General features: G+C 47.1%; 1 protein-coding gene across 1 annotated transcript in view; it reads right to left on the bottom strand.

Annotated features, from left to right (window-relative positions):
- The window catches only part of LOC307246130 (SH3 and cysteine-rich domain-containing protein 2-like), a gene marked incomplete at both ends in the record, with an annotated part of 41,328 nt that overhangs the window by 12,439 nt on the left and 3,678 nt on the right, over positions 1-25,211 (bottom strand). The window contains 10 exon segments of the mRNA XM_080021941.1: positions 604-741; positions 2,071-2,122; positions 4,445-4,533; positions 5,544-5,599; positions 6,052-6,100; positions 6,905-7,017; positions 7,404-7,488; positions 13,329-13,423; positions 13,554-13,785; positions 13,787-13,924. Of these exon segments, the coding sequence (XP_079878067.1) occupies positions 604-741; positions 2,071-2,122; positions 4,445-4,533; positions 5,544-5,599; positions 6,052-6,100; positions 6,905-7,017; positions 7,404-7,488; positions 13,329-13,423; positions 13,554-13,785; positions 13,787-13,924 (1,047 nt within the window).

Genomic DNA, 25,211 nt, shown 5'->3' with positions numbered 1-25,211 from the left:
GGTAGATAGAGGTAGAGATAGAGATAGAGGTAGATAGAGGTAGAGATAGAGGTAGATAGAGGTAGAGATAGAGGTAGAGATAGAGATAGAGGTAGAGAAAGAGGTAGAGATAGAGATAGAGGTAGAGATAGAGATAGAGGTAGAGATAGAGATAGAGGTAGAGATAGAGGTAGAGGTAGATAGAGGTAGAGATAGAGATAGAGGTAGAGATAGAGGTAAAGGTAGATAGAGGTAGAGATAGAGGTAGAGATAGAGGTAAAGGTAGATAGAGGTAGAGATAGAGGTAGAGGTAGATAGAGGTAGAGATAGAGATAGAGGTAGAGATAGAGGTAAAGGTAGATAGAGGTAGAGATAGAGGTAGATAGAGGTAGAGATAGAGGTAGATAGAGGTAGAGATAGAGGTAGATAGAGGTAGAGAGGGCTGCAAAGGTCCCTGCAGATGACATATTGTCAACCAGAAACCCAAACCATATTCTATTGTGTTCATTTGCATTCATTTGTAAAGTATACAAACAAGCAGTGTACGTGTGTGTGCGTGTACGTGTGTGTGTGTGTGTGTGTGTGTGTGTGTGTACGTGTGTTGTTTATCGTGTGCATATTTACCTGTGCTTCCTTGACAGTCATCTGTCCTTTGTCTCTGTCGCCGTGGAAACCGGCGATGACCTTCCACACTCGCTCACCCGGGCGGACCCTCTGCACAAAGTTTGCCGGGAAGAATCCCACCTTGTCTTTGCTTTTCCCCTGGCAAACACACACACACACACACACAAACACGCGCATACACACACACACACACACACACACACACACACACACACACACACACACACACACACACACACACACACACGCACACGCACACGCACACACACACACACACACACAAACTGCTGTGTCAGCACTACTGCCCGTCGTTATCTCTACCTACATGTTATTTTAAGTGACGACTGTAGAACAGAGGCTGAATTGAGGATTTTCCACTTGTTCGGTGGCAGCTGCTGTTCCTCCTTGGCCCTTGTGCCCGTTTCACCAATTCCGCCCTGAATCCACTGCAAAGGGCGAACCAAACACACGCTGCTTATTATGGGACGCGAGCGGCCACTTGTTGCCATGCGAGCTGGCTGCCGGAGTCACCAAACCGAAGTGCGGCTCTGCCTCCATGGGCTCCATGCTATATTTCTGACCAATGAATTAAAGTCAGCATTATTTATTTAGTTATTCATTTTTAAATATATATTTTTAAATAATAATAATTAAAATAATTATAAAAATAATAAAAAATATTATCATTCTTACTGTTTTAATAATAAGAATAATAATGTAATAATAACAACAACAACAAAAATAAGAATAATAATAATATTCTTATTATTATTCTTATTATTATTGTTATTATTGTTATTATTATTGTATATAATATGACATATTGACAATTGTTTTATGTTAATGATTTATTTAAGGATTACTTCTCATGTTTATTTTTATTTTTTTTGTCTATTGCTGATTTTTATTTTTCATTTTTTCAGATTTTTTGTTATTTTTCAGGTTAATTGCCAATTATTTTTCTATTTTTATTCCATTTTCATTGCCTGCTCTGTCCATCTGACCATATATTGAAACACATAAGACGGATACAAGTATTATGCAGCATAATAACTGGTCTGGTGCTTCCACACTGGGAACACCGGTCCAGGCACTGACCCAGGTGCCTGTTTTACTGTTTTACTTCATTTATTTATGCAATCATTGACTTGTGTTGGCACTCTTGATGCTTGGGGGGTTGGTCTTCCGCACACGTCGCACCCTGCACTGTCCCACACGCCCCTCAGAAAATGTAGTTGTCTCTTTGCGCAGTTAAAAACTGAAACAGACCAAATAGAAAACAAACCGAAAGCCACGCCCATGGTTTGAAGGAGCTAAAGCAGCTCATTACGTTTATATAACAACCACATACTCCACATAATTTATGCTCACGCTGCAAGCTCTGCTGATGAGAATTCACAGAAGCATAAACAATTTATGGAATTTTAAAATGTTTTTTTGTCGTGGGGAATTTGTCCCGTCGCTCACCTTCCACCAGTCTTCATTGGAGTCGTCTGTAACTTGGACCCTGTCTCCCGGCCTGTGGGGAGGAGAGGTTGTCAAAAAAAAAAAAAAACATGATGCAGAGCAGAGAGAGAGAGAGAGAGAGAGAGAGAGGAGCAAACAGGGAGAGGATGAAGCGATACAGAACAGTGTATAACAGGGCTGAATGGCTTTTATGCATGCAATGTTTTCACAATAACCATATAATTATAATTATTATTTTTGATATATGCTCTTATTTTATTGTTGTTTTATTATTGGCCTTGTTGCCCAGCCCCATTAGAGTATAAGCAGCATTACAAAGCTTGTAGGGACCAGTTTTGAGAAGACATTATCATCATTTGTAATCAATAGAAAGACACAAAAATGTGCCTGTGAAAATAAAACCGTCACACTACGCGTGGTCGCACTTTCAATGTGAAATTTAAAAGACACTTTGAGATAAAAGCCGCAGCATCGAGACTTGTGCGTCCCGGTCACCTTGTTCTCCCGACGACAGGAGCTCAAATCCCCCCCCCCCCCCCCCCTGGACGGCTCCGCGGGGGCCTTTTCTCCCAATCAGCAGGAGCAGACCTCCCACATCTCCCACACGCCGTCTCCTTCTTTATCTGAGATGAGGCTGAGCGACCCGCGCAAACCGCTGCACGTGGCATTCACACATTTGCAGGCGCCGCGGGTTCCACGCCCGGCAGAGGCTTTCGTGCACAGCCAGGATTAAGCGCTTTGTCCGAGGCCGGACCAATGACTTCTTCAGGGTGAGGGTGAGGGTGAAGGGCGGGGGGGGCTCATTGTTCTCCCTTCTTCCCAAATGCACATTGTGTGTGTGTGTGCTCCTCCCCCTCCTCCTCCCCTCCCCCCAACTAGATCCATAGATTTCCACCGGTTCACCTCCAAAAAACAAACCCGGGTAGTCGAGCTCCGAGCTGCCGCCGCCCTTCACAGGAGGGAGCGGGGCGGCTTATCCAAGGGGAACTGGGAACCTGAGGGAGTGACATTCGGGTCACACCAATTAGATTCTCTGTACTCATTAAATGGAGGCCTCCGAGCTGCGCTTCTGAGCTGGAGGCGCGGGTGAAAAACAAAAATCCACCACGCTCCGCCCTGAGCGCGAGTTGTGAATCATTTGCCAAGCTCTGCGTGCAAAGGCAAAGGTTCCAAAACGAACTCCTCCATCCATCAGCCCATCCCTCCCCCCATCCGTCCATTTTCTTCACCCCCTGTTCCGGGTGAGGGTCGTGAAGGGGGCGTGAAGCGGGGACAAAGCCTGATGGGACAGCGGTCCACGGGCGAGGACACACGTCCAGACCTCCAGGGCCTTGAACACGATGACGACGGCAAAACGGCTTTGTGCTGCTGAGCCGCCGCTTCCCCGAGGGGGGAGAGCCGCACAGCTCCAAATTACCACCGAGCCGCTGGCCCCCAAGGTCAAATTATTTAAACTGTCCCCCTGCTTTCCCACTGCCATCTGGCCCCCCTGATGGGGCAAGGTCATGTGTACGCAGACACCACTGCGAAATGGCGTTCGGAGCGGCCGAGGGCGTCGGATCTGCGAGGCCTGAAAGGCTGCTTTGTCCGGGCTCAGCGAGCGGCGAGGAGAGCCTCGGCTGCCGCTTCCCCTGGTTTTTTTGTTCCAGCAAAAAGCCGCTCAGTCGTCTGAATCACCTCCGCCGAGGTGAGCGCTGCCGCCTCCACGTCTGCAGCGCTTGGTTGGTTTGAGTGGCACCCCGGTGCGTCGACTCCCCCCGCGGCGGGTGAATTTGATTCTTTATGGCGGAGTGAAACGATGCCGCGGTGTGGGGGCGGTGGGGTTTTGGGCAGCCACACCTGTCCTGGGTCTAGGTGATCGGGGGCCCAGGATCAGCGCAGCTGCACACCTGTCGTTCGTTGTTTGGTCTCAGGGGCGACAGGTGAAACCTCCATCCCCACCCTCGCTCAGGAGAGGAGCCCCCGTCGCCACACGTCGCCATCTGCTCCGGGCTTGTTCCACCTCGCCCACCCTCGACAACAAACCCTGCGTCTGAAACCCCGTCGTCTGTGTCTCTGACCGAGTCGGTCAGAGACACAGTTGTTGTTCAGCGGCGGTTGTTGTTCAGCTCCACAGAACAACAACCCACCTGCTTGTCCTCTCCACCACCCCCCACCTCAGCCTGCAGCCCTCCACCAACCCCTCCCAAAACTTTGAAATGCTCAGACACCATCAAACCCGCCTCCACCCCCACCTAACCGCTGTCACCCGCTGAGGAAGCAGATGGTGTGAGTCTCTTTCTCTCTCTGCCATGGGTGGTGTATTTTAGGGGCATTCAAGCATGTACACACATTTATATTTTTCTATTTATACATTTAACAGAATGGGACTGACTGCAGCTCCAGGTCGTTCTTCTCCTGTGGCAGGAACTTGTATAGAGCCACGTAGGTGTGGATGGAGTGAACCTCCACCCTTTTGGGAGTCTGGCGGAGGAGACAGGGATGGGGGGGGGGTCAGAGGAGGGACACAGCGGAGGGGGGGAGGGTGTCAGAGGAGGGGAGAGGAGAGGGGGTGGAGAGGGAGGAAAAAATAGAAAGATTAGGAAGGCGGAGCTGGAGGTGTAGGTCTATCTGTCTCACTCTTCTGAAAGATTCATTGAGCACTAAAGGAACATTCCACCGCAAAGCAACAATAAAGAGTCATTTCACCTTCCTGCGCCGCTTCTCCACCCACTGCGCAATTTAGAAAACTGTCAGGGAGTGGATGAGGAGTGGAGGGCGAGGTGGGGAAGAGACTAACTCCACTCAAAAATGTGTTATTTTTTAAAGGGGGTCATCACAGTCCCTGCTCAGTTGGTGGTTGGGGATTTCATTGATAATGTGCTTTCTCCTTATTTTAATTTGTTTTATTTTATTATTTGTATTATTTGTTCCTTTGTGCATTTTGCTTGTTTGCTTTGCTTTAATGTTGCTATTTGATGGCGTTCATTTCATGTTAAGCGCGTTGACTTGCATGTCATGTATGAAATGTGGTGTACCAATAAAGGTTATTATTCATATTATTATAATTATTATAATAATTATCATAATTATTATTATTATTATTATTATTATTAATAATAATAATAATAATAATAATAATAATAATAATAATAATAATAATAATAATAATAATAATAATAAAAGATCAAGAAACTTTCATTATCAATTGATGGTGTATAAATTGCATTATTGTAAATAAATTATTTCTGCTTGAAATGTGTCTCCTCTTATTAGAAGGAGGAGAGGCTCAGAGGGAGGAAACGGATCAGAGAAAAGGATGATGTGAAGGAGAGGCAGAGAGAGAGGGGAGAGAGAGAGAGAGAGAGAGAGAGAGAGAGAGAGAGAGAGAGAGAGAGAGAGAGAGAGAGAGAGAGAGAGAGAAAGAGAGAGAGAGAAAGAGAGAGAGAGGAGATGAACTGGGAAGATGAGGAGAACGCTGACTGCACACACACCTTCAGGCTGACCCTGTCCTCTGAATCAGCTTTCTCACTTTCAGGCGGGGTGAGCGCTAGAAAGAGAGAGAGATGGAGAGAGAGACAGAGAGAGAGAGAGAGAGAGGGAGGGAGAGAGAGAGAGAGAGAGAGAAGGAAACAAAAAAGAAACAAACAGAGCAGTAACACGGATGGAAATAATAGTAAAGATGAACGTGAGGAGAGCAGAGAGGGAAAAAAGTGATGATTTTGCAAAAAAAAAAAGCTAAACAAAACGGAGCGAGTGTGAAAGACAGAATAAGAGGAGAGAGAGAGAGGGTGAGAGGGAGGGAGAGAGGGAGGGAGAGAGGGAGGGAGAGAGGCGTGTTTTGTCAGCTCAGAGGAGACAGAAGGTCAAACACCAAGGTCATGTAACTCGGATCATCTCCTGGACACACACACACACACACACACACACACACTCTAACACATTATTTTGGAGCATTAATTCATTCAAACACGTGACATAACAAACTGGTCCCGAACTCACTTCCTGGAATGTTCTCCTCTTCAGTGATTGGCTGGCTGTCCGGCGGCTCCTCAGCCGCTCCCTCGGCCTGCAGGAGACACAGCAGGACGGGCGTGTAGGGTGTGGGAGGTGTTTCGGACGCCGACACCATAGAACATTTCGGCAGAGCTCTGAGGCTAATCTGTACGGTCTACATGACACATATTTCATATATCTGACTATTCCTGTTTTGCTTTTATCAGCTATTTGTGTATATTTGGCAAATTGTATATATTTTTTATGATATTTAATTTTTTGATATTTTATTTTTTACTTCACTTTTTATTCTATTTTATCATTGTTATTGTTGTTATTATTATTATTATTATATATATTGACATTTCACCGCATATATGTATGTATCTGTATGTGACGAATAAACCTCTTGAATCTCAATAGATATATATAGAAATATATATATTTTTTTAATTATTATTTTCTTTAACTGCTTTTTTTATTGCCGTCTGTAGACATGCACCAATCCTTACCACATACCACCAAATGCCTAGTACATGCAAATGCACCTAAAACCAAAATAAAGAAATGATAATGATATCAATAAATAAAATTGAATTCAAAGTTAATCAATAAAAACTGTAAATAAAAATTAAAACAAATTGCCAAACATACACAGATAGCACAAAAATACAGAACAGAAATCAAAATATGTAAAATATATAAAAATCCACAGGCTATACAAATACTATAGAATGTACAAATGAAGTGAGTGTAATCTTCGGGGTACAAGTGTGTGTGTGTGTGTGTGTGTGTGTGTGTGTGTGTGTGTGTGTGTGTGTGTGTGTGTGTGTGTGTGCGCGCGTGTGTGTGTGAATACCTGGTGAGAGGGAGACTCAGAGATGCTCCCACAGCTCGTGCGGCTCATCTGAGCAAGAGATGTTCCGTAACGCAGCGCTTCATACACCGGGTCGACGCTGCCCTTACCTGCCTCTGTGGACACACACACACATGCGCACACACACACATGCGCACACACACACACACACACACACACACACACACACACACACACACACACACACACACACACACACACACACACACACACACACACACACACACACACACACACACACACACACACACGCACACACACGCACACACAGAAAATAGGCAGAAATGACCACTACTGTACACTAGCTCTCCCATACATTTTTCTGGGTACAAACAAGCGCAGACAACTAAGTCTCTCTCTGGCTTGCACACACAGGAACAAAACACATAATTAAGCATGTGCGTGTATGTACACACACGCACGCACAGGCACGCACCGACGCGCACACACACACACACACACACACACACATTCCACTCACCCTGAGCGGCCGGAGCCTCCTTCACCACGCCCAACGCATCGCTGATCAGTACCGGAGAGCTGAAGTTCCTCTTGAACGCTCCTGTCTGGACAGAACACAAGACAGGAGAGGCGGAAATATAATAATGACATTAATTCATGATAACAAAAGATGAAAATAAACTGCATCTGACAAACATTCACCTGAAACTGTGTTTGCAAAGTGCATCACATGTCCTGCATGTGAAGGGAATTATAAAATAACCCACTTGAAGCTGGCATCATATAGAATAGAATATTCTATGGTACAATGATGAAGAGAGTTAACATTAAACATATCAATAAAATATAGATAAAAAGGTGAGTCAAATCAAACATGTTAGTGGTTATAATAATGAAATATATTTAGTATTTATGAGTATGCGAACATTTTATAAATATCTTGTGCATATTTTATAACTACTATCAGCTTGTATTAATATTTTTATTTTATTCTTACATAATTGGGATTGGCTTGGAGATTTAAATAGTTTCAATGCTTACACTATACCAGCTGAGCTGTTAATGTCATGTAAAGTAAAGCAAAAATAATAATAATAATAGTAATAATAATAATAATAATAATAATAATAATAATAATAATAATAATAAAATAAACTATTATTATTTTCAAATGACTTTATTATTTTAAAGGTAGCAGTAATGTTAAAAGCAGTAATCGTAAAATTAACAATAATAAACAAAAACAAAAAAACTAAACGGTTGCTTGTTGATGGAAACGAGCATTTCTCAGCTCCTCCCATCACTGTAAGAGTCCCTCTCTGATTGGTCGGGGGGGGGGGGGATTTCACCTTATCCCCGCCCACCTCCCCCTTTCCCATGACACCTGATGAACAGGGGAGGGGGGACGTATCATTTTTTGACTTGAAGTAGAAAATTTCTTACGCTGCACCTTGAACATCATGAAACATGAACAAGAAACAACAAAGTTGTCATGAAACCGTACAAACCAATGACAAAAATCAAAGCACACGATAAAATGGTTAAAAAATAAGCGCGCTAACATACTGAAACACAAATAGATAAATAGCAGACGCTGGGTCGGTGCACTAGATTTGCTAACTAACATCCTAGAAATGAATGGCTTCCTATTGTCCGATCTTTTAATTAGCCCCCGTGACTCATCAGTCTGAGCGGAGAAGCAGAAGAGTTGGGTGAGGACCGCGTTTCGTGCCCCGTCAGCGGAAACAGTGGAACGGGCTTCCCAGGAGTGCAGAGGATTTATTTTTATTCACTCACACCAGACATTACAGCCGCTGATTCACCAATCAGGGAATTAGTGGTTTAACGGCAGCTGAGGTTGCAGTCGTGCCTGAAAACATGTCTTGTCGTGTTTTTTTTTGTTTTTTTTAAGTCACTTAAACCTGATCATAGGAGACAATTTAAATTAAAATTCACCAGGGGCAATGAAATGTCATTGGTTTCGGGTTGGGAGGCATTCGTGCGATCCCAAAATCCTCCGTTTGTACAACTCCTAAGATCCCAACGCAAATAGTCGTGCGGGAGGAAAAGGTTGATTATTATCAGCCTCAAAATAAAAATGCAGGCGCTGAACGACCCGATGAACGCCACTAGCTCCAGCTCCCGCGCTTCAGTTTCGGCGCTTCAACCTCCGCCGAGGACGCCTGTCCCTCCCTCCGCCCGTCCCTCCCTCCGCCCGTGTGTTTGTTTGTCTGCGAACCAAGTCTCTCAAAAAAGCGTCGGACGCATATCGATCAAAGTTTGTGCACCAAAAGGTTCGGGTGATGAGGTTTCCATGGCGCCCAAAAGATATTCATTGGCTCATTAAGCTTCTGGCTTCCCACCCTGAGACAACTTTAGTGTGAACGCAGGCTTGTCATCCCCTTCCTCCTCGCCGGGTATACAGTGCATATAAAGTATATACTGTATATGCACATGACCTCCTCGTATCTCCACCTCGCCTGCAGCGATCTCTCCCTTCTCTCCCTTCCTCCTCAGGACAGCTGGGACACAGATTAAAGCCCTGAGGGAAAGGCCCTGAAACCATGGATGACGGAGACGCTGGTGATCCTGCTGCAGCCTGGACAGCATGCACTGGTACTGCCGTGCTCTCCACGGTCATTCATGCCCCAGATGACGCAGGGCTCCGGTGCAATTTGCCCGAACGGGTGCCCCTGGCCCGGCGACGGCGGTGGGGGGCGGGACGGAAGCGGGAGACGGTGTCTTGGAGGCTCCTCTGGAGAACGCCGCATTCTTTCATGTCGCCCCGCGCTGAAAATCCCAGGGCGATGCGGATTTAACCCTGCTGGAGCATGAGGGCGGGGGCTGCTCGAGCTCTTCTCCAGGGGCGTGCACGGCGTGCAGGGCGCCCCCTAAGCTGCACCGGAGGCTTAGATTTTGGTGATATTTCTTTGTTTTTGGGCGGCTTGGCAGTGCATCTCTATTCTGTTATTTTTACATGTGGTTCTCATTAAAACCAAGTTGAACCAACAGTAAGCATTCGGTGTCACAATACACAAATATATGCAAATATTAAAATAAATAGAAATATGAATATGATAGCATAACACATAAGTGCTACTAAGTGCGTAGCGATAATATGAATGATAATATGGAGAAAATATGCTAATGAAGTAAATATGTGTACAGCCAGATTGCATAAATATATCTTTCAAGAGTGAGAAAACAGTATAATTGAAAATAAATGGAAAAAGATGCATATATCATACTATCCAAAAATCTCTATTATGATGCTTTAATAATTGCATTTTATCATCATTGTTAATTTATATATATATTTGTATTTTTTGCTTTATAAACATTTGTGAATTGTGACACATATTCCTCCTATAGGAACTACGCTGTGTCCTCCCTCCCTACATCCCATCCCAAGCACATGAGTCGTGTTACATTTCATTTCTCTCTACAATCAATTAACACGAGGCTCGTTTTATGACCAGCGAAAAAACAAATAAAATAAAAATATAAACAAACCAATTACTCAATTACAGGTTGAACGGGAGCCAACACGAAGACGCCTACGAGGGCTCCGGGCTGTCGGACCCGGCTTCCGGGCGAGGCATCGCGGCTAATCCTGCCTTTGACGGCCGTGCACGGGCGCGGGAGGCCGGACTGGAGCGGCCCCGTCGCCTCCTCAGGGGAGCGTGCACGCCACACACACACGCACACATACGCACACACACGCACGCACGCACGCACGCACGCACGCACGCACGCACGCACGCGCACACACACACACACACACACACACACATATTTCACAGTGAATTAGCTGGAAAGCCTGGTACAGGCAGATATTGATTTTCCAACCTAACCGAGGAGAGCGGGAGAGGAGGAACGAGGAAAAGGAAGAAAGGGAAGAGAGGGAGAGGAGGGGCACGAGAGAGGAAGAGAGGGAGATTGAGCAGGGGAGGAAGAGAGGGAAGAGAGGGAGTGGAGGAAGAGAGATACAGAGAGAGAGGGTGAAATTGGGCGTGCGAGGTTGAGACAGTGTTGGAATGGCCTCGTCCCTTTCAATGGGAAATGGCTGCATCGGTGGATAATTATATCCCTCCCTCCCTCCCCCCCTCCCCGCCCCTCTCCCCCTTATCTCCGTCTTTCTACACCTCCGTCGCCTCAGAAAAGGGTCTCCTCCACTCCTAACCGCGCCCTGGCTTTGAGGCTCGGCGTATTATCGGGCCTCTCAGGCGACGCCAGCCCGGGGACAATTCCGCAGTCCAGAGGCTTTTTTGGCGCGGCTCCGTTCTGGCCTTGGGGAACGGTATTTATGTTTTCCAGAGAATGAGAAGAAGAAGAAGAAGAAGAAGAAGAAGAAGAAGAAGAAGAAGAAGAAGAAGAAGAAGAAGAAGAAATAAAAAAAACAAAAAAATAAATAGACACAGCTATGAGAAGCTGTAAAAAATGGTTGGAACATGTGTGTTTGTGTGTGTTTTCTGTTTTGATGAGCGCTTTGACGTGAGTTCCAAACCATCTGGACCACCAAGAAATAGTTTCACGGTAAGTATGAATATTAATAACAATAATAACAATAAAAATAATAGTGACAATAAAAAAAATAATAATAATATTAGTAATAATAATAAAAGTAACAATAATAATAATAACAGTAATAATAATAATAATTATAAATATTATTATTATTATTATTGTTACTATTATTATTATTATTATTATTATTATTATTATTATTATAGCAATAGCAATAGCAATAATAATGATGATATAATAATAATAATAATAATAATAATAATAATATTGATGATGATAAACAATGTTGTGCTGTCATTTATAGGGATACAGTCAATAAGATGAATCCAGACATTGTTCGATTGTTACCACTGCTACAGGTGTCATGGAGCGCCAGACAAAGTTCAGTGAGGAAGATCACATCCTGCACATCCTCCCTCATCTCCTGCAGCCAATCGCAGCCTGCCACGCCCTCCGAGAACCAAAGTACTTCCAGTACAGAAGAATACTTCATAATATATAACAATATACAACAATATAATCAGATGCTGTGTTTTCACACTCCCACCTCCACCATTTCTCCACCTGTATCAGCTCCCACCTCCACCAGTATCAGCTCAGCTCCCACCTCCCTCCCCCAGTATCAGCTCCCAGATCCACCAGTATCTGCTCCCAACTCCACCCCATCTACACCAGTATCAGCTCCCACCTTCACCCCCATCTCCATGAGTATTAGCCCCCACCTCCAACTCACCTCCGCCAGTATCAACTCCCCCGTCCACCAGTATCAACCTCCCACCTCCACCTCATCTCCACCAGCATCAGTTCCCACCAGCCTCCATCACTATCAGCTTTCACCTCCACCCCACCTTCCCCAGTATCAGTTCCCCCTCATCCCCATCTCCACCAGTATAAGCTCCCACCTCCATCCCATTAGTATAGGGTCCCATCTCCGGCCCAACTCCACCAGTATCAACTCCAACTTCTACCCCAACTCCACCAGTATCAGCTTCCACTTCTGGCCCATCTCCACCAGTAACAGCTCCCACTTCCACCCCAACTCCACCAGTATCAGCTCCTACCTCCAGCCCATCTCCACCACCATCAGCTCCCACCTCCACCCAATCTCCACTCATTTAAGCTCCTCTCTTCACCCCATCTCCACCACTAATAGCTCCCTCCTTCATCCCATTTCCACCAGTATCAGTTCCCACCAGTCTCCACCACTATTAACTTTCCCCCACCTACCCCAATATCAGCTTCCACCTCTACCCCATCTCCACCAGTATCAGCTCCCACCTCCACCCCATCTCCACCAGTATCAGCTCCCACCTCCATCCAATTTCCACAAGTTTCAGCTCCGAGTTCCATCAGTATCTGCTTCCACTTCCACCCCAACTCCACCAGTATCAGTTCCTACCTCCAGCCCATCTCCACCACCATCAGCTCCCCCTCCGCCCCATCTCCACTCGTATTAGCTCCTCTCTCCACCCCATCTCCACCAATATTAGCTCCCACCTCCATTCCATTTCCACCAGTTTCAGCTCCTAACTCCACCATTATCAGCTCCCACTTCCACCCCAACTCCACCAGTGTCAGCTCCCACCTCCACCCCATCTCCACAGCTATTAGCTCCCCCTCTCCACCCCATCTCCACCAGTATTAGCTCCCACCTCCATCCCAGCTCCCCCAGTATCAGCTCCCCCCTCCACCCCATCTCCACTCATATTAGCTCCCCCTTCCACCCCATCTCCAGCAGTATCTGCTCCCACCTCGACCTCATCTCTACCAGCATCGGCTCTCACCATCACCATCACCATCACCATCCCCAGCATCAGCTCCCAACTCCCTCCCCCTCCGGTATGAGCTCCCGGTTTCACCAGTATCTGCTCCCACCTCCGCCCCGTCTCCACCCGCTTCAGCTGGAAACAACTCTCACCTTCCCGACACACGGCTGCTGGGACAGTTCCGAGGAGCACCACAGGTGGGCACCCGCCTTGCAGGCCTTGCAGCGGAGCCCTTGCTTGGAGTTGCCTGCGGACAGACAGACACACATGGAACGACTCTGACTCACGCTCGACATCGGCGAAAATCAAATGCAAATTAAAGGCTTCAGGGCCCCGTTCTGGTTCTTTGGCTTCGGGTTCGCGCCCTGCGAGCTCACCTTGGATGACGTGCTTGCATCTCTGGCAGCACGTGGGCCTGCGGAAGACGTGGTCCTGGAGGCAGTGGGTCTTGACGGGCCGCGGCTGGACCCGAGGGCCGGACGGCGCTTTGACCGTCAGGCTGAAGGAGGGGCTGATGGAGGGAGAGCAGGAGGACAGCGAGGGGTCGGGGCTGAGCGAGGGCGAGCGCTCGTAGCCCAGCGGCGTCTCGGAGAGGGGCGGCGGGGGGGGGGGACGGCGGCGGCGGCGGCAGCTGGGCGATGAGCGCCAGCGACGGGCGGGACTCGCCGTTGTTCCGCTGGAAGAAGTTGTCCACGCTTTTGCTGCGCATGACGGACTTGAAGGACAGGGAGCGCTTGAGCCGCGCGAGCTGGAGTGGTACGGGGAGGGAGGGGACGGAGGTGGAGAACGCATTGAGAGTCTCAGAAACTACGAATTTTGGATGTGAAACAGCGCCAAAATCAACAGTTCTATGCTCAGGAACCGTCCAATACGTCTCCATCCCTGATTGGTCAGACACTTTGGGACCTACCATACCCACCACACACCACAGAAAAGTGCAGCTTTAACAGAGGTAAAAAATTCCAGGATCAGAAGGTAAAGGTCCTGCCACATTTTTGCTCCAGCCACGCACGGATCAGTCGGACCTCTGGGTTTCCTCTCTGAATCCAGATTTTCCATCTCTGGGTTTTGAGTTTGTACTTTCCGTCCGTTGGGACAGGACGTCTAGTTTGGCCTTGGATGATGGTGTCAAAATATAACTATTTCTACCGGTTTGAATAGATGTACTCAAACATTATTTTTATGAATACGGGATGAGGACTAAGTGACACTGTGAATGGAGCATGTCACAGAGACGCCTCCAGGGGAGCTGAAGGGTTTAGCAGCGAGCACACAGCCATGCCCTGATTATTTCACTCAAACATTTAATACAGAGTAAGGATTTTAAATAGATTATGTGCCGACATGGGATTTTCAAGAAGTTGGTTGGTATAATTTGTCCAATGACACATGTAGTTGGAAATGACTCGGGAAAAATGATGGGACAGAGGCCTCGTAGAGTAGAAACCAGTTTGGAGGTAGGGCTGCAACTAATAATTATTTTAATAATTGATTAATTTATCTGTATTTTTTGGCAGTTTGATTAATCTATGTCATTAATTTAGTCTATAAAACTGCAGTAAATTAGGGAATGAGATACAAAATTATGCAAAATGTTAATCTGAGCAAAAGACACCTAAAAAAAATATATATTCTTCTTATACCGTTTATATATTCATTATTACATATTTACCCAGCAACATTGAATTTCAGGCATTCACAGGTTTTGTTATGTTATACTACCAATTATTCAAATTATTTTAATTCAAATTTAGTTTTTAATCTCAACAACATTTTAATATAAACCTCACAACAAAGTACTTGCAAACAGTATGCAAGACATAAAAATGACAGGGAGATGATAATAATATAAGATGGTTCATTGCACATTTTGGAATATAGAGTGTTTTATATGGATGGTTTTAAAGCACAGGTGCTATTTTTATCCGTAGGTTATTTACATATTTATTTAACATCATACTGTAAAACATGATGAGAGTCCTATATGATCATATGAAGGCGCGTGGGCTCTCGAGGAATCTCAGAAATGCTCAGAAAATGTTCGACGATGCTCTCCGAGGTGAGGGGGTCGTCGGGTTGAAGTGACCGGCTGTGCTCCGACGCACTCGGCTCTTCTCCTTCCCCTGTCCCTGACCAGGGGTTTCTGCCATGCCTGGTGGACCCCCGCCGGTCGATACCCTTTCAAATTTGCATTTGATTGATTCCATTGAGCGGCCTGCACCTTTGCACTCGACGCAGCCACACGACAAACAACCGTGTCGACCTCTCACTTCGCCACCCCCACCACACATACCCCCCACACCAACACCCCCCCACACCTCCACCCCCACCCCGCCCAGCGATCCAATCAGCGGCCGCGTTAATGACAAAAGATAACACCGAGCCGGGAGGCGATGAGCTCTACTCTGTGAGGATCCTAATAATAAATATGGTAATAATATTTTTATAATATAATTTTTATAATAATGACAATAATAATAAAAAATATTATTATTATTATTATTATTATAATAATGACAATAATAAAAATAAAAAAATATATATTATCATAATAATAACAATTATAAAAATAAATACCAAAAATAATAATAATAATAATAATAATAATAATAATAATAATAGTGGCTTGTGGACATCAAAAGAATAGCTTCTGGAAAGAGGACAAGCAGGGAGCGGTGGGTCCATAGATTGGGCATCCTTCCTGGTCACACCGAGCGGAGGAGGCTGATTATTATAGAATGTAATCGTTTTTTATTGTCTGTGACTTTATACGGCGTGCGGTGACAGTGTTCCATTCACTTTGTTTAAATTTGCTGTGAGTGTCTGTGTGATATTTGATGTTTTTGCTGATCACTCTTCAGAACTACGAACTGCTCTTGGTGTGTGGTCTGTGCATCTTTCGCCGGAAGGAAAAAAGTGCAATTCATGCACAAGGCTCAATAGTGGCATCTGATCTAATGTAAACATGTAATCATTCTTACGATCAAAAGAAGAAAGGGTCTTTTAGAGGAATCCGGCCTCCTCCCCTCAGGATGGAGATCCAAGTCCAGGGAAAAAAGTGTAATATTTTGTCCCTGGTGCGATTTACATGTTTAATTTGCACACGATCTGCACCGTAGCATTTTCCTTATTCAGCATTTTCCACGGCTGGATACTGTGGATGGACAGATACCGTGACAATTTGGTTGTTTATCGTTCTGTTGGGTTCTTACCGTTCTCATTGTTTGTGCTATTCTGCCTTTTTTTCCTGCGCCGCAAAATCCTCCCTGAGGGACAATAGAACCAAACTGAGAAGAACCTGCGAAAAAATAGCAACGTGGGATCCATGAAAGGCGCACGTGTCCCTGGATTTAGCGGGAGCCTCGGGTGAACCGGGCGATGAATGCCAACTGTTCCTAAACTGGCCGCGAGTGCCTGTCGATGACGATTAGCAAGGGGAGACGTCCCGTCCCCGCCGTGAAAGCAGAGCCTGCAGTCAGCCGGCGGAGAAAGGGACGTGTGCAGACGAACCATGAAGAAAACACACCAGGAGAGAAGAGAATGGATGTCAGCGAAGGTATCTGCCCGGTCTCAAGCAGCAACCGGGGTGAAACGGCCGTGCGTCGAATCAATTTAAAGGTTTGTTAAACTGCAATTCAGCTCATGGCCACTAGACGCTGCTTCAGAAAACCTTTGACTGAACGGAAGTCAATGGAAAGAGAAGAAAGCTTCTCACTAATGCTTTTTTTTTATACCCACCACAAGAGTTTAGGGTCACACGCCACGTTTACAAGTCTCCCCCCCCTTTTTTTTTTGTTCGGGGTCCGGCAAGGGGCCTCCCTGCCTCCAGATCTGGCACGACCAACTGCACCCGCTTCACCTCCGGCACCGCGGACGGCTCGGTGAAGCGTCTGTGTTCCTTCCCCTTTTGCAGCGCGGCCAATCAATAATGTTAAACAGGTTCCTCCTTTTCTCCCCTATAGCGACGGATTCACAGACGCCAATTAGTGTGAGTGATGAAAAGCGCTCTCTCTGTTGACCCATTAGTGGGAGCTTTTCGCAAATGTTTTTTTTTTTTCCCACTGGGAGAAGGCTCCGCGCTGCCTTTAATGGCTCCTTTTTTGGCATGACTGGTGGCCCATTTGGTAATGGATGTTCTTATCCAAGGGATTTTTTTTTGACTCCTCTTGACCTTGTGAGTCTGTCTTCTCTTGTAAAGGCCAACGATTGTTCCAAGTCCAAAAGAGAAGTGGTTAAAGGGTAAGTTTGCCAATGTTGAACCTATATACGGTACAAAGCTCAGGCTGGGTGACCCATCAATCGCCTCTACCTGCTTGGCCACAATATCCACATTCCTAATGATTGTTTTCTCAAATATTTATTTAGTGTAAATACCTTGACAGCACAAATAGTCATAGCTCAAATACTGTAAAATCATCAATAAAAAAGTATTCAAAGGACATCTGTTTTTTTTCAATCAGCCTTATATGAAGCCATTACTGCAGGAGTGGGAGCGAATGGGATCCTGCACGACAAGTCCACGAAAAATGGGTTTCTGAGCTCCACACACGCGATTAAAGTGTCCAGGTATACTGCAAAGAGCATGAATTAAATGAAGTTAAGTCGACGATTGACTTCAACGAAGTTGACTATTAAGGAATCGGAGAACTGCGGGAAACGTCCAACATGCATTTGTCAACACAGGCCGTGTTTTTTTACTCGTCAAATACTCGAATGTGAGTTGAAACTGCCTCACTCACATTGTAGGTGGGCAGCCATGCGCGGGCACGCTGAAATGTTTTAATCCATTTTTGTGGACGGGTGAAATGTGTTTTGGGGTCCTGAAATCCGGGCTTTTGCCTAAGAATAACTTTGGCATTTACAGTAAGCCCATTCAAGCTCGTCCGACTCGTTAAAATCGAAATAGGTGTCAGGGATAGATGGAGGCCAAGTGACATTAGAGTGCTGTTCAACTGGATGGATTCCTTTGGTTTTATGTGAGAATAGTCAGCACTCCTGCCATCCCTTTTGACGGCTGCCTGCTTTGAGCCCAAAACTATGAGGCGACTATGATCTTTTATCGGGTTTTAGTAATACTGCACCATCATCGCACCGCAGCGCTCTTTTCATGAGTTCGATCCTCCGTTATTTAGTGCGAAATAATGCTCATGAAAAGATAAGATGGAGTTTTGTTTAAATATAATACTTTGAGCTACGTCTATCAGGTGATGCATGTTGGGTTTGGAGGAACTACTGACAAAGGTTTTCCATCCATCCATCTTTTCTCAGGACCCCACTCCAGACCAGTGATATACTGTATGATAGGAAGGCAGGCAACAAAAATTATAAGGCAACTGGTGGAACATGGGTTTCTCAAACTATGGCTCATTTGACCACGGTACAGTCAGTCGTTTGGCAGCTCTGACGACGGGAATTTCTTCGGAGTCCTTGGAGTTACCAGTGAGTCCAATCCCTGGTGGTCGATGGACGCTTTCCACCCGCTAGAGGCTGCAGTGCACCGGCATACCGGCACCCCAGGGGTCCATTTAAGACTTTCACCACATTCAGACATACCATCATACCATTGCACATAAATCCGCATGTGCAAATGAAAATTGTCGATGTGAAATAGACAAAGACTGCATGTAGTGGGTTTTCGCCCTCAAGTGCTCCCGATCTCTAAAAAACGGAGCGGGACCCCCTGCAGGGACGCTCCGCCCCCTGGAAACCCCACAGCGAGCACTCGGCCGCCGCCCCTGCCTCCACTTCGGGCGCCGCTTGCGTCTCGCACCGCCGGCGACTCTCAGAGGGCGATTAACTCAGAGCGGCAGCCAGCAAGGGCTGCAGAAAATCTAGGATAACGAGAGTTAAGATGATTATGGTTTGGAGACACTTGGAGAGAGAGAGAGTGAGCGAGAGAGAGGGGGGAGAATCAACTGCAAGGACAGCGGAGAGGAGAGAGGAAGCGAGAAAAAGGATAAAGGGGCCGAAGCGAGTCAACAAGCGAGGACAAGAAACCGAAAAAGAGAGGTGGAGGAAAGGAGAAATAAACAGGGAACATGTGCAAAGAAAGACTTAAAACGAGGAAAAACTCCTGATTCCGATCCCTCGCCTCTGAACACACAACAATGCATCAGGCTCTTTCTCTCTCCTTGGTCTGATAGACAGACAGGCAGGCGGACAGACAGGCAGGCGGGCAGGCAGGCAGACGGTTTGGCGGAGCTCGTCCCGGTTTGCTGGCTGTTTGAAGATCAGCACAGGGAGCAGAAGACGTTTGGCGGAGGTTTCTATAAATAGGCTGTTGCGAGGAACGCTCGGATAAATTAATGATTAATAAGAGAGCTGGTGCTCAGGAGAAGCCAGGGAACAGCCCAAAACAAGTCCTCCCGCCTCCCCTACCCACGGCAGCTTTCATGGCCATAGCGCCATTAATTAACCCAGAGATATTTCCACGGCGGACAACGGTACAGAAGTGGAGGGAGGGGAGGTGGTGGGTGGAGCCAGGGAGCGAAATCCCACAAGGTATACCGTTATATTAAACATGTACTACGGAATAATGGAAGAGCACCCGGTGGCCACGAGGGGTACTGTATCTGTCCATTTATCCCTAAGTTGCTCTGAAACCGATCGAGCGCTGAAGCCACCGAGGAGGCGCCTTCCAGTGCAGTTCAGCCAATGGCCACTAGATGGTGCTTCCGAAAACCCCGGCCTGAATGGAGGTCAATGGAAAGAGGAGAAACTTCTCGCGAGACACGGAGAGCCAGTACATTTTCCTTGAGATCGTAGGGTCTCTGTATTTAAGTTCTCTTCCTCTAATGGCTCTCTGCTTCCGTGAAAAGGACAAAAATGACTTCGCCTCCGCTTCACCTGATACAACCAAGACCTGTTTTCAGAGTCCCACCACCCTGCAAAACGCCTCTGAATGAATTTATATTTATATTCTATCCCAGAGTACAAAGTTATCCGTCACTCTGGACATGGCATGGCAATGATGGATTACAAGTCACAATCGATTAACTGATCTGTAGAAATAGAATAAAATCAGTCATGGGAGTAAGATTGGAATATTAAGCTTCAAGGTCACCTTTCTTTTGGCCCTTTTGGCGCCGGCCGCCGCCCACGGCCCTCCCTGCCGCACGGAAGCCTTTTCGACGGCCGCCGAAAGTTTGGAATGCCAGGGTGTCAAACTGTACCTGGCCAAAAGCCATGCGCGAGTATGCGAGCTGGTGCGCCAATCCCACCGCGAATAAAGACCTTTTCAGCAGCCTTTCCTTTTGGTCCGTGGGGCTGGGAGCCGACGGGGACAATCCCCTCCCGCCTCTAAACGCTCCTTTGCGCGGTCGCCACCATCGCTCTCCGTCTGGGGCGCCGGTGGGGGACCTGCGTTATTCATCAACGGTTGCCGCGGTGAAGGGATTGGTGTCGCGTGACGTCGGGCTACCGGTTCGGTCGGGCCGCTCGGCCCGGTCTCCCTCCACCGTTCACCTCGGACGCTGACTCAAGGCGGAGACACTCGACCGCCCTCTCGTCCGTCGCCCCTTAATTGCATCTGGGGGGACGTCCGAGGGGCGGGGAGGTGGGCTGTCCAATCACGGCTCAAACTTCCGCCTTCCCTCCGGGTCCTTCAGCCAATCGGACGATTGGGTTTGCGCCCGGGACTTGCGGGCGCCCCCCTCCTCGTCTGAGGCCGAAGCTCCACCCCTTGGTGTTCAGCTGGTTTCAAAGCCGGCGTCTTTTTTTTCTCCAATCTTTAAATCCATCCTTTAAAAGACTTATCTGCACGAGGAGCTGGTGAGGCTGCCGGTCGGCGCCCGCCACCCGTCTCAGGACGTAAGTCGGCCATGGCACGTTGATTGAGGTGGAGGCCGCTTGATGACTGTGCGACATTATCATGTCTCTCTCTCCCTCTCTCCCTCAAACACCCGCTCGCCCAACCGCAGATTTGGCAGCAACAGACGTGTACGCGGTTTACTTATTTCAATCATCAAAAGCAGTGCGTGAAGCGTGAACACGGGGACTACTGTCAAAATTATTACAGTTTTCCGAGTTCCCACGGAACGCAGCATCACTTCCTGCTGCCTCTCCACGCGAAAACCCGGGAGCGCTTTCAAATCCACCTGAACCAGAGCACAGGCACCAGCCTGCACCAACGACGGCACCAGAACTGGTGGAACAGATAATGAGTGAAACCAGCTGTTGCCACAAAAAAAAGTGCGAAAAACAAAGCGCAAACACGGATTCCCACGGTATAAAGAAATCCCCCGTCCGTGTCCATATATGGTCAATGACTAATATATATTTTTTGAAATGTGCGCTCCGACTCAATAATAAAATGTGCACTTAATTTGTCCACTTGCGAGGGCAGAACACCCCCGCACCGCCACTTCTCACAAGCTGCCGCTGCGCAAGAAAAAGTCCCAGTAAGCTAAAGAGTAAGGTGGGAGTGCTGGTACTGCGTAGCGGTGAGTACCGGCACACTTCAAGCACCGGACAAAAGTCACCGCTGATCACAACATTAAGAGTTTAACGGAATACCTTAAATCAGAGGCAGGGCTCTTGTCCGTTTACCTGCGCAATTCCCCTTCGAGTGGCCGAAACAAAGTCAGGAAAAACAGTCTCCACGCTCCTTCCATTGGTTAAAGGAAACAAAGGAAACACCGAAAACTGTTTCCCAAGGCGTTTTAACTCATTGCAGTCAGTGGATTCTGGAAGAGACTAAAGTTGTTGTGATGTGGGGAACAACTATTATTATTATTTTTATCATCATCATCATCGTCGTCATCAATCATCATCATCATCATCATCATCATCATCATTATTATTATTGTTATTATTATTATTATTATTATCATTATCATTACCATTATCATTATCATTATCATTATTATTATTATTATTATTGTTGTTGTTGCATCATTGTTTCAACTATGATTGCATAGAGAAATATATTTTACTCTGAGGATATGACCTGAAGGTGTGATTGACTTGCAAAGAGGTTTCCTTAAAACAAATGAGGCAGTCCACCATGACCGTGACGTAAGTGCTGCCTGTTTTCTCATGTAGAAAATGACTCTGTTGAAAATCTGTTGAGTGCCTGCATCTGAATGTTAACCGGAGATCTCTTCAAAACGGTGCAGTTAAATGTCTCAATATTGAAATGAGCACTTAGAGAAGGACATTTAACGCCAACGTACGTTTTTTCGCCAACCTATTCAAGTATTATTTTTACGAAAGGTCAAACGCCCTGAAAAACCTGCCGGAGAAATCCAGTTTAATTATCAAGACCTATTGAGAGAGGTTTTGCTTTTTGTTCCACCCGTCCGTCTGTCAGTGCGGAGACATAGAGACGGTACCGTAATTACAGTAATTGCCGCGCAACAAAAAATAACGCCGGCCGGTGGAACTCTGCTTTTACAAGCTGCAGCTTTTAAAGACGCGTCGTCAAACAAAAGCCTTTCTGCTGTGGGAGCCGACAGAAAATCAGCTCCGTCGGGAGCCGCTTTGCCCCATCTTACTTGGCGCGAGACGGAGCCTGAAAGCGTGAGGGCTGTCAACCCTGTCCAGCCCCAGCGGGACTCACCGTCCCGTGTTAGTAGGATTAACTGGTCAGGTCACTATTAATAGAAACATCCAAACAACCTTTATATGTTTTATCACATAAAATAATGACGTTGCCGGGCGGAGCTTCGCGGGCCGAGAAGAGAGGATTTGGAGCGCGTGGGAGACGTAGTAGCCGCGGAGAGGTTTTATTTTAGCTCTGACAATCCCACCGGGCTTTGATTAGAGGCTTCTGCCGCAACAATCCTCTATTTCGGGCTTTTCTATTTCAGTGCTCGCTGCTTTATTTGTCGCACGCGAACGCAGAGCAACCAGAAATACACCAGTCGGGAGGTGTGACTTTGCTTTGTTCAGGCGCCGCCGCCGCCGCCGCAGAGACGGATCCAGATCGACGAATCGAAAAAGTTGAAAACCCCCAAATTAAGATTTGTGACAGAAACCAATTTATTGCGTTATCATTGCATTCAGCGCATTTTTCCGTTGCGTCCCTTGTGATCGCTCCACCATTCAGTTCTTTATTGATTGCCACCGACTGGCTTTTCACGCTGACTTGAAGCCGCTGTTTGCGTCCTTAAGAGGTATTTCTATAACTGTGTTTTTAAACGAATCCATGACATTAATTAGCACAATTATACCAAATTCACCTCTTACTAAAATAAAGCACTGAGGACCAAAGAGCTGCTGTGGAAATTGCACAAATTTGAACAGTTCACACAACACACCAGTGAAAGAATCACTCTGATCACCAAATTTGAATGTGAGTAAGATTCTGTCAAACGATTAATCGTTCTGTCAATCGATTAATCGTTCGGTCAACTGATTAATCATTTCACGCTGAACAGTTTTCCTAACAGGCTCGATCCAACGCGGTTGGAGCTCGAATCAGGGTCAGCACGGCACGCTGGCAGCGATTAATCCAGACAACCAAAACGACTAATCATCGTTAATCGGTTTGCTTTTCTATCTCTCTCTCTCTCTCCATCCATCCCTCTCTCACACGGACAGCAGTTTGATTAAAAGGTCAACGGTTAAAGTCAACCGCGCACGCGCACGCGCACGCGCACGCACGCACACGCACACGCACACGCACACGCACACGCACACGCACACACACACACACACACACACACACACACACACACACACACACACACACACACACACACACACACAGGTCTTTTAGCAGTTTGGTGACTGGTGTAACCTTTTCCATTGTGAGAGCTTGCTGATGAAACAAGCTTGTCGGGGGGGGGGGGGGGGGGGTCCAGGCGCCGTCCTCTACTTCAGCTTCGTCCATCTCGTATGACCTTTATTGGCACGTTAGGGCTGAGCGACGTCGACAACTTCAAATTTCAGAGTATTTTTTGACTGACTTTTCTTGTTTTTCTGGGGGCCGATCGGCGCTCCCGTGAGATATCCACACACAGGACGCGCTTATGGAGCCGTCGTCGGGGATGTGGATGTCACGAGCCCGGATCAGAACGGCCGGAGCCGCCTGTGAGGCCTCGGAAACAGCGCGCTACTACGCGGCGTGACGCTCCTCGAGGACGACGTTCACACCGCGCCACCGCACCGCCAGAGCCCAAATCGTGGGCGGCATCAACGGTGTCCTCCATCCCACGACTGTATGACTACGGGGACCTATGGGCCAGCCCTGCCTGTGCGCACGTTTCCTGTCAAGCGCGCTGGGCTTGCCCTGCCTGTGGGCCGCCTTGCCTCTCGGAGGAAGACGGATGGCCATTTCGGAACTGCCGAGGCCGAAGATGAGAGGGAGGCGCAGACTCGCCTCCCTGTCGCCCCCGGCACCGCCAAGAGTGCAGATTCATGCAGCGTTTCCGCTGTCTTCTCTCGGGTTTCAGCTTCATTGATCTGGGGTTTGACTCGAGACCTTGAAGCCCTGGCTGGAAAAAAAACAACCCCTCGTTTTTAAACCCACGGTGTGTTTCGTAATTAGTTTCATTTCACCGCACCACCATAAGTTGAAGAAATATATACTGTAGAGCTATATAGGGTAAAAAACAATGACTCGATTCATTCGATAAACTCTGCATTCGGACTTGATTCGGTCTCAAAGGCTCCCCCCCCCCCTTCGTCGCCGTGGCGATTGCACCGAGAGGAGCCCACCGATGGAGGGAGAGGGGCGGCCGGCGGGGCGAGGGGGAGGGAGGAGGAGGGACGAGAGGGGGAGACGGCGGGGAAGTGAGAGGCGGGGCGGGACCCAAGGAGGACGCCGCTCCCGGCGACGCGGTTGAAATGTCATTGTCCTTGTGTTGGCGTAGCAACGAGAAAACAACAACCAACGGCAACGACGACGACAAAGGCGATCGGGCTTCAGAGCAGCTGCACAGCCCCCAGATCAATGTCACAAATCGACAAAAACATAAATGAACAGACAAATGTTACATTGCATCTTTATATCCCATCATAATGAGTAGAGAGGGGTAGAGTAAAGGATGAGTAGAGGGATGTAGAGCAGGGTGGAGTGTAGGTAGAGTAGA

This window comes from Zeus faber, assembly GCF_960531495.2.
Source record: "Zeus faber genome assembly, chromosome: 20".
In the NCBI taxonomy this organism is placed as follows: domain Eukaryota; kingdom Metazoa; phylum Chordata; class Actinopteri; order Zeiformes; family Zeidae; genus Zeus; species Zeus faber.
Note: the sequence above shows the minus strand (reverse complement) of the source record. Positions and strands in the feature narration are given on the sequence as shown.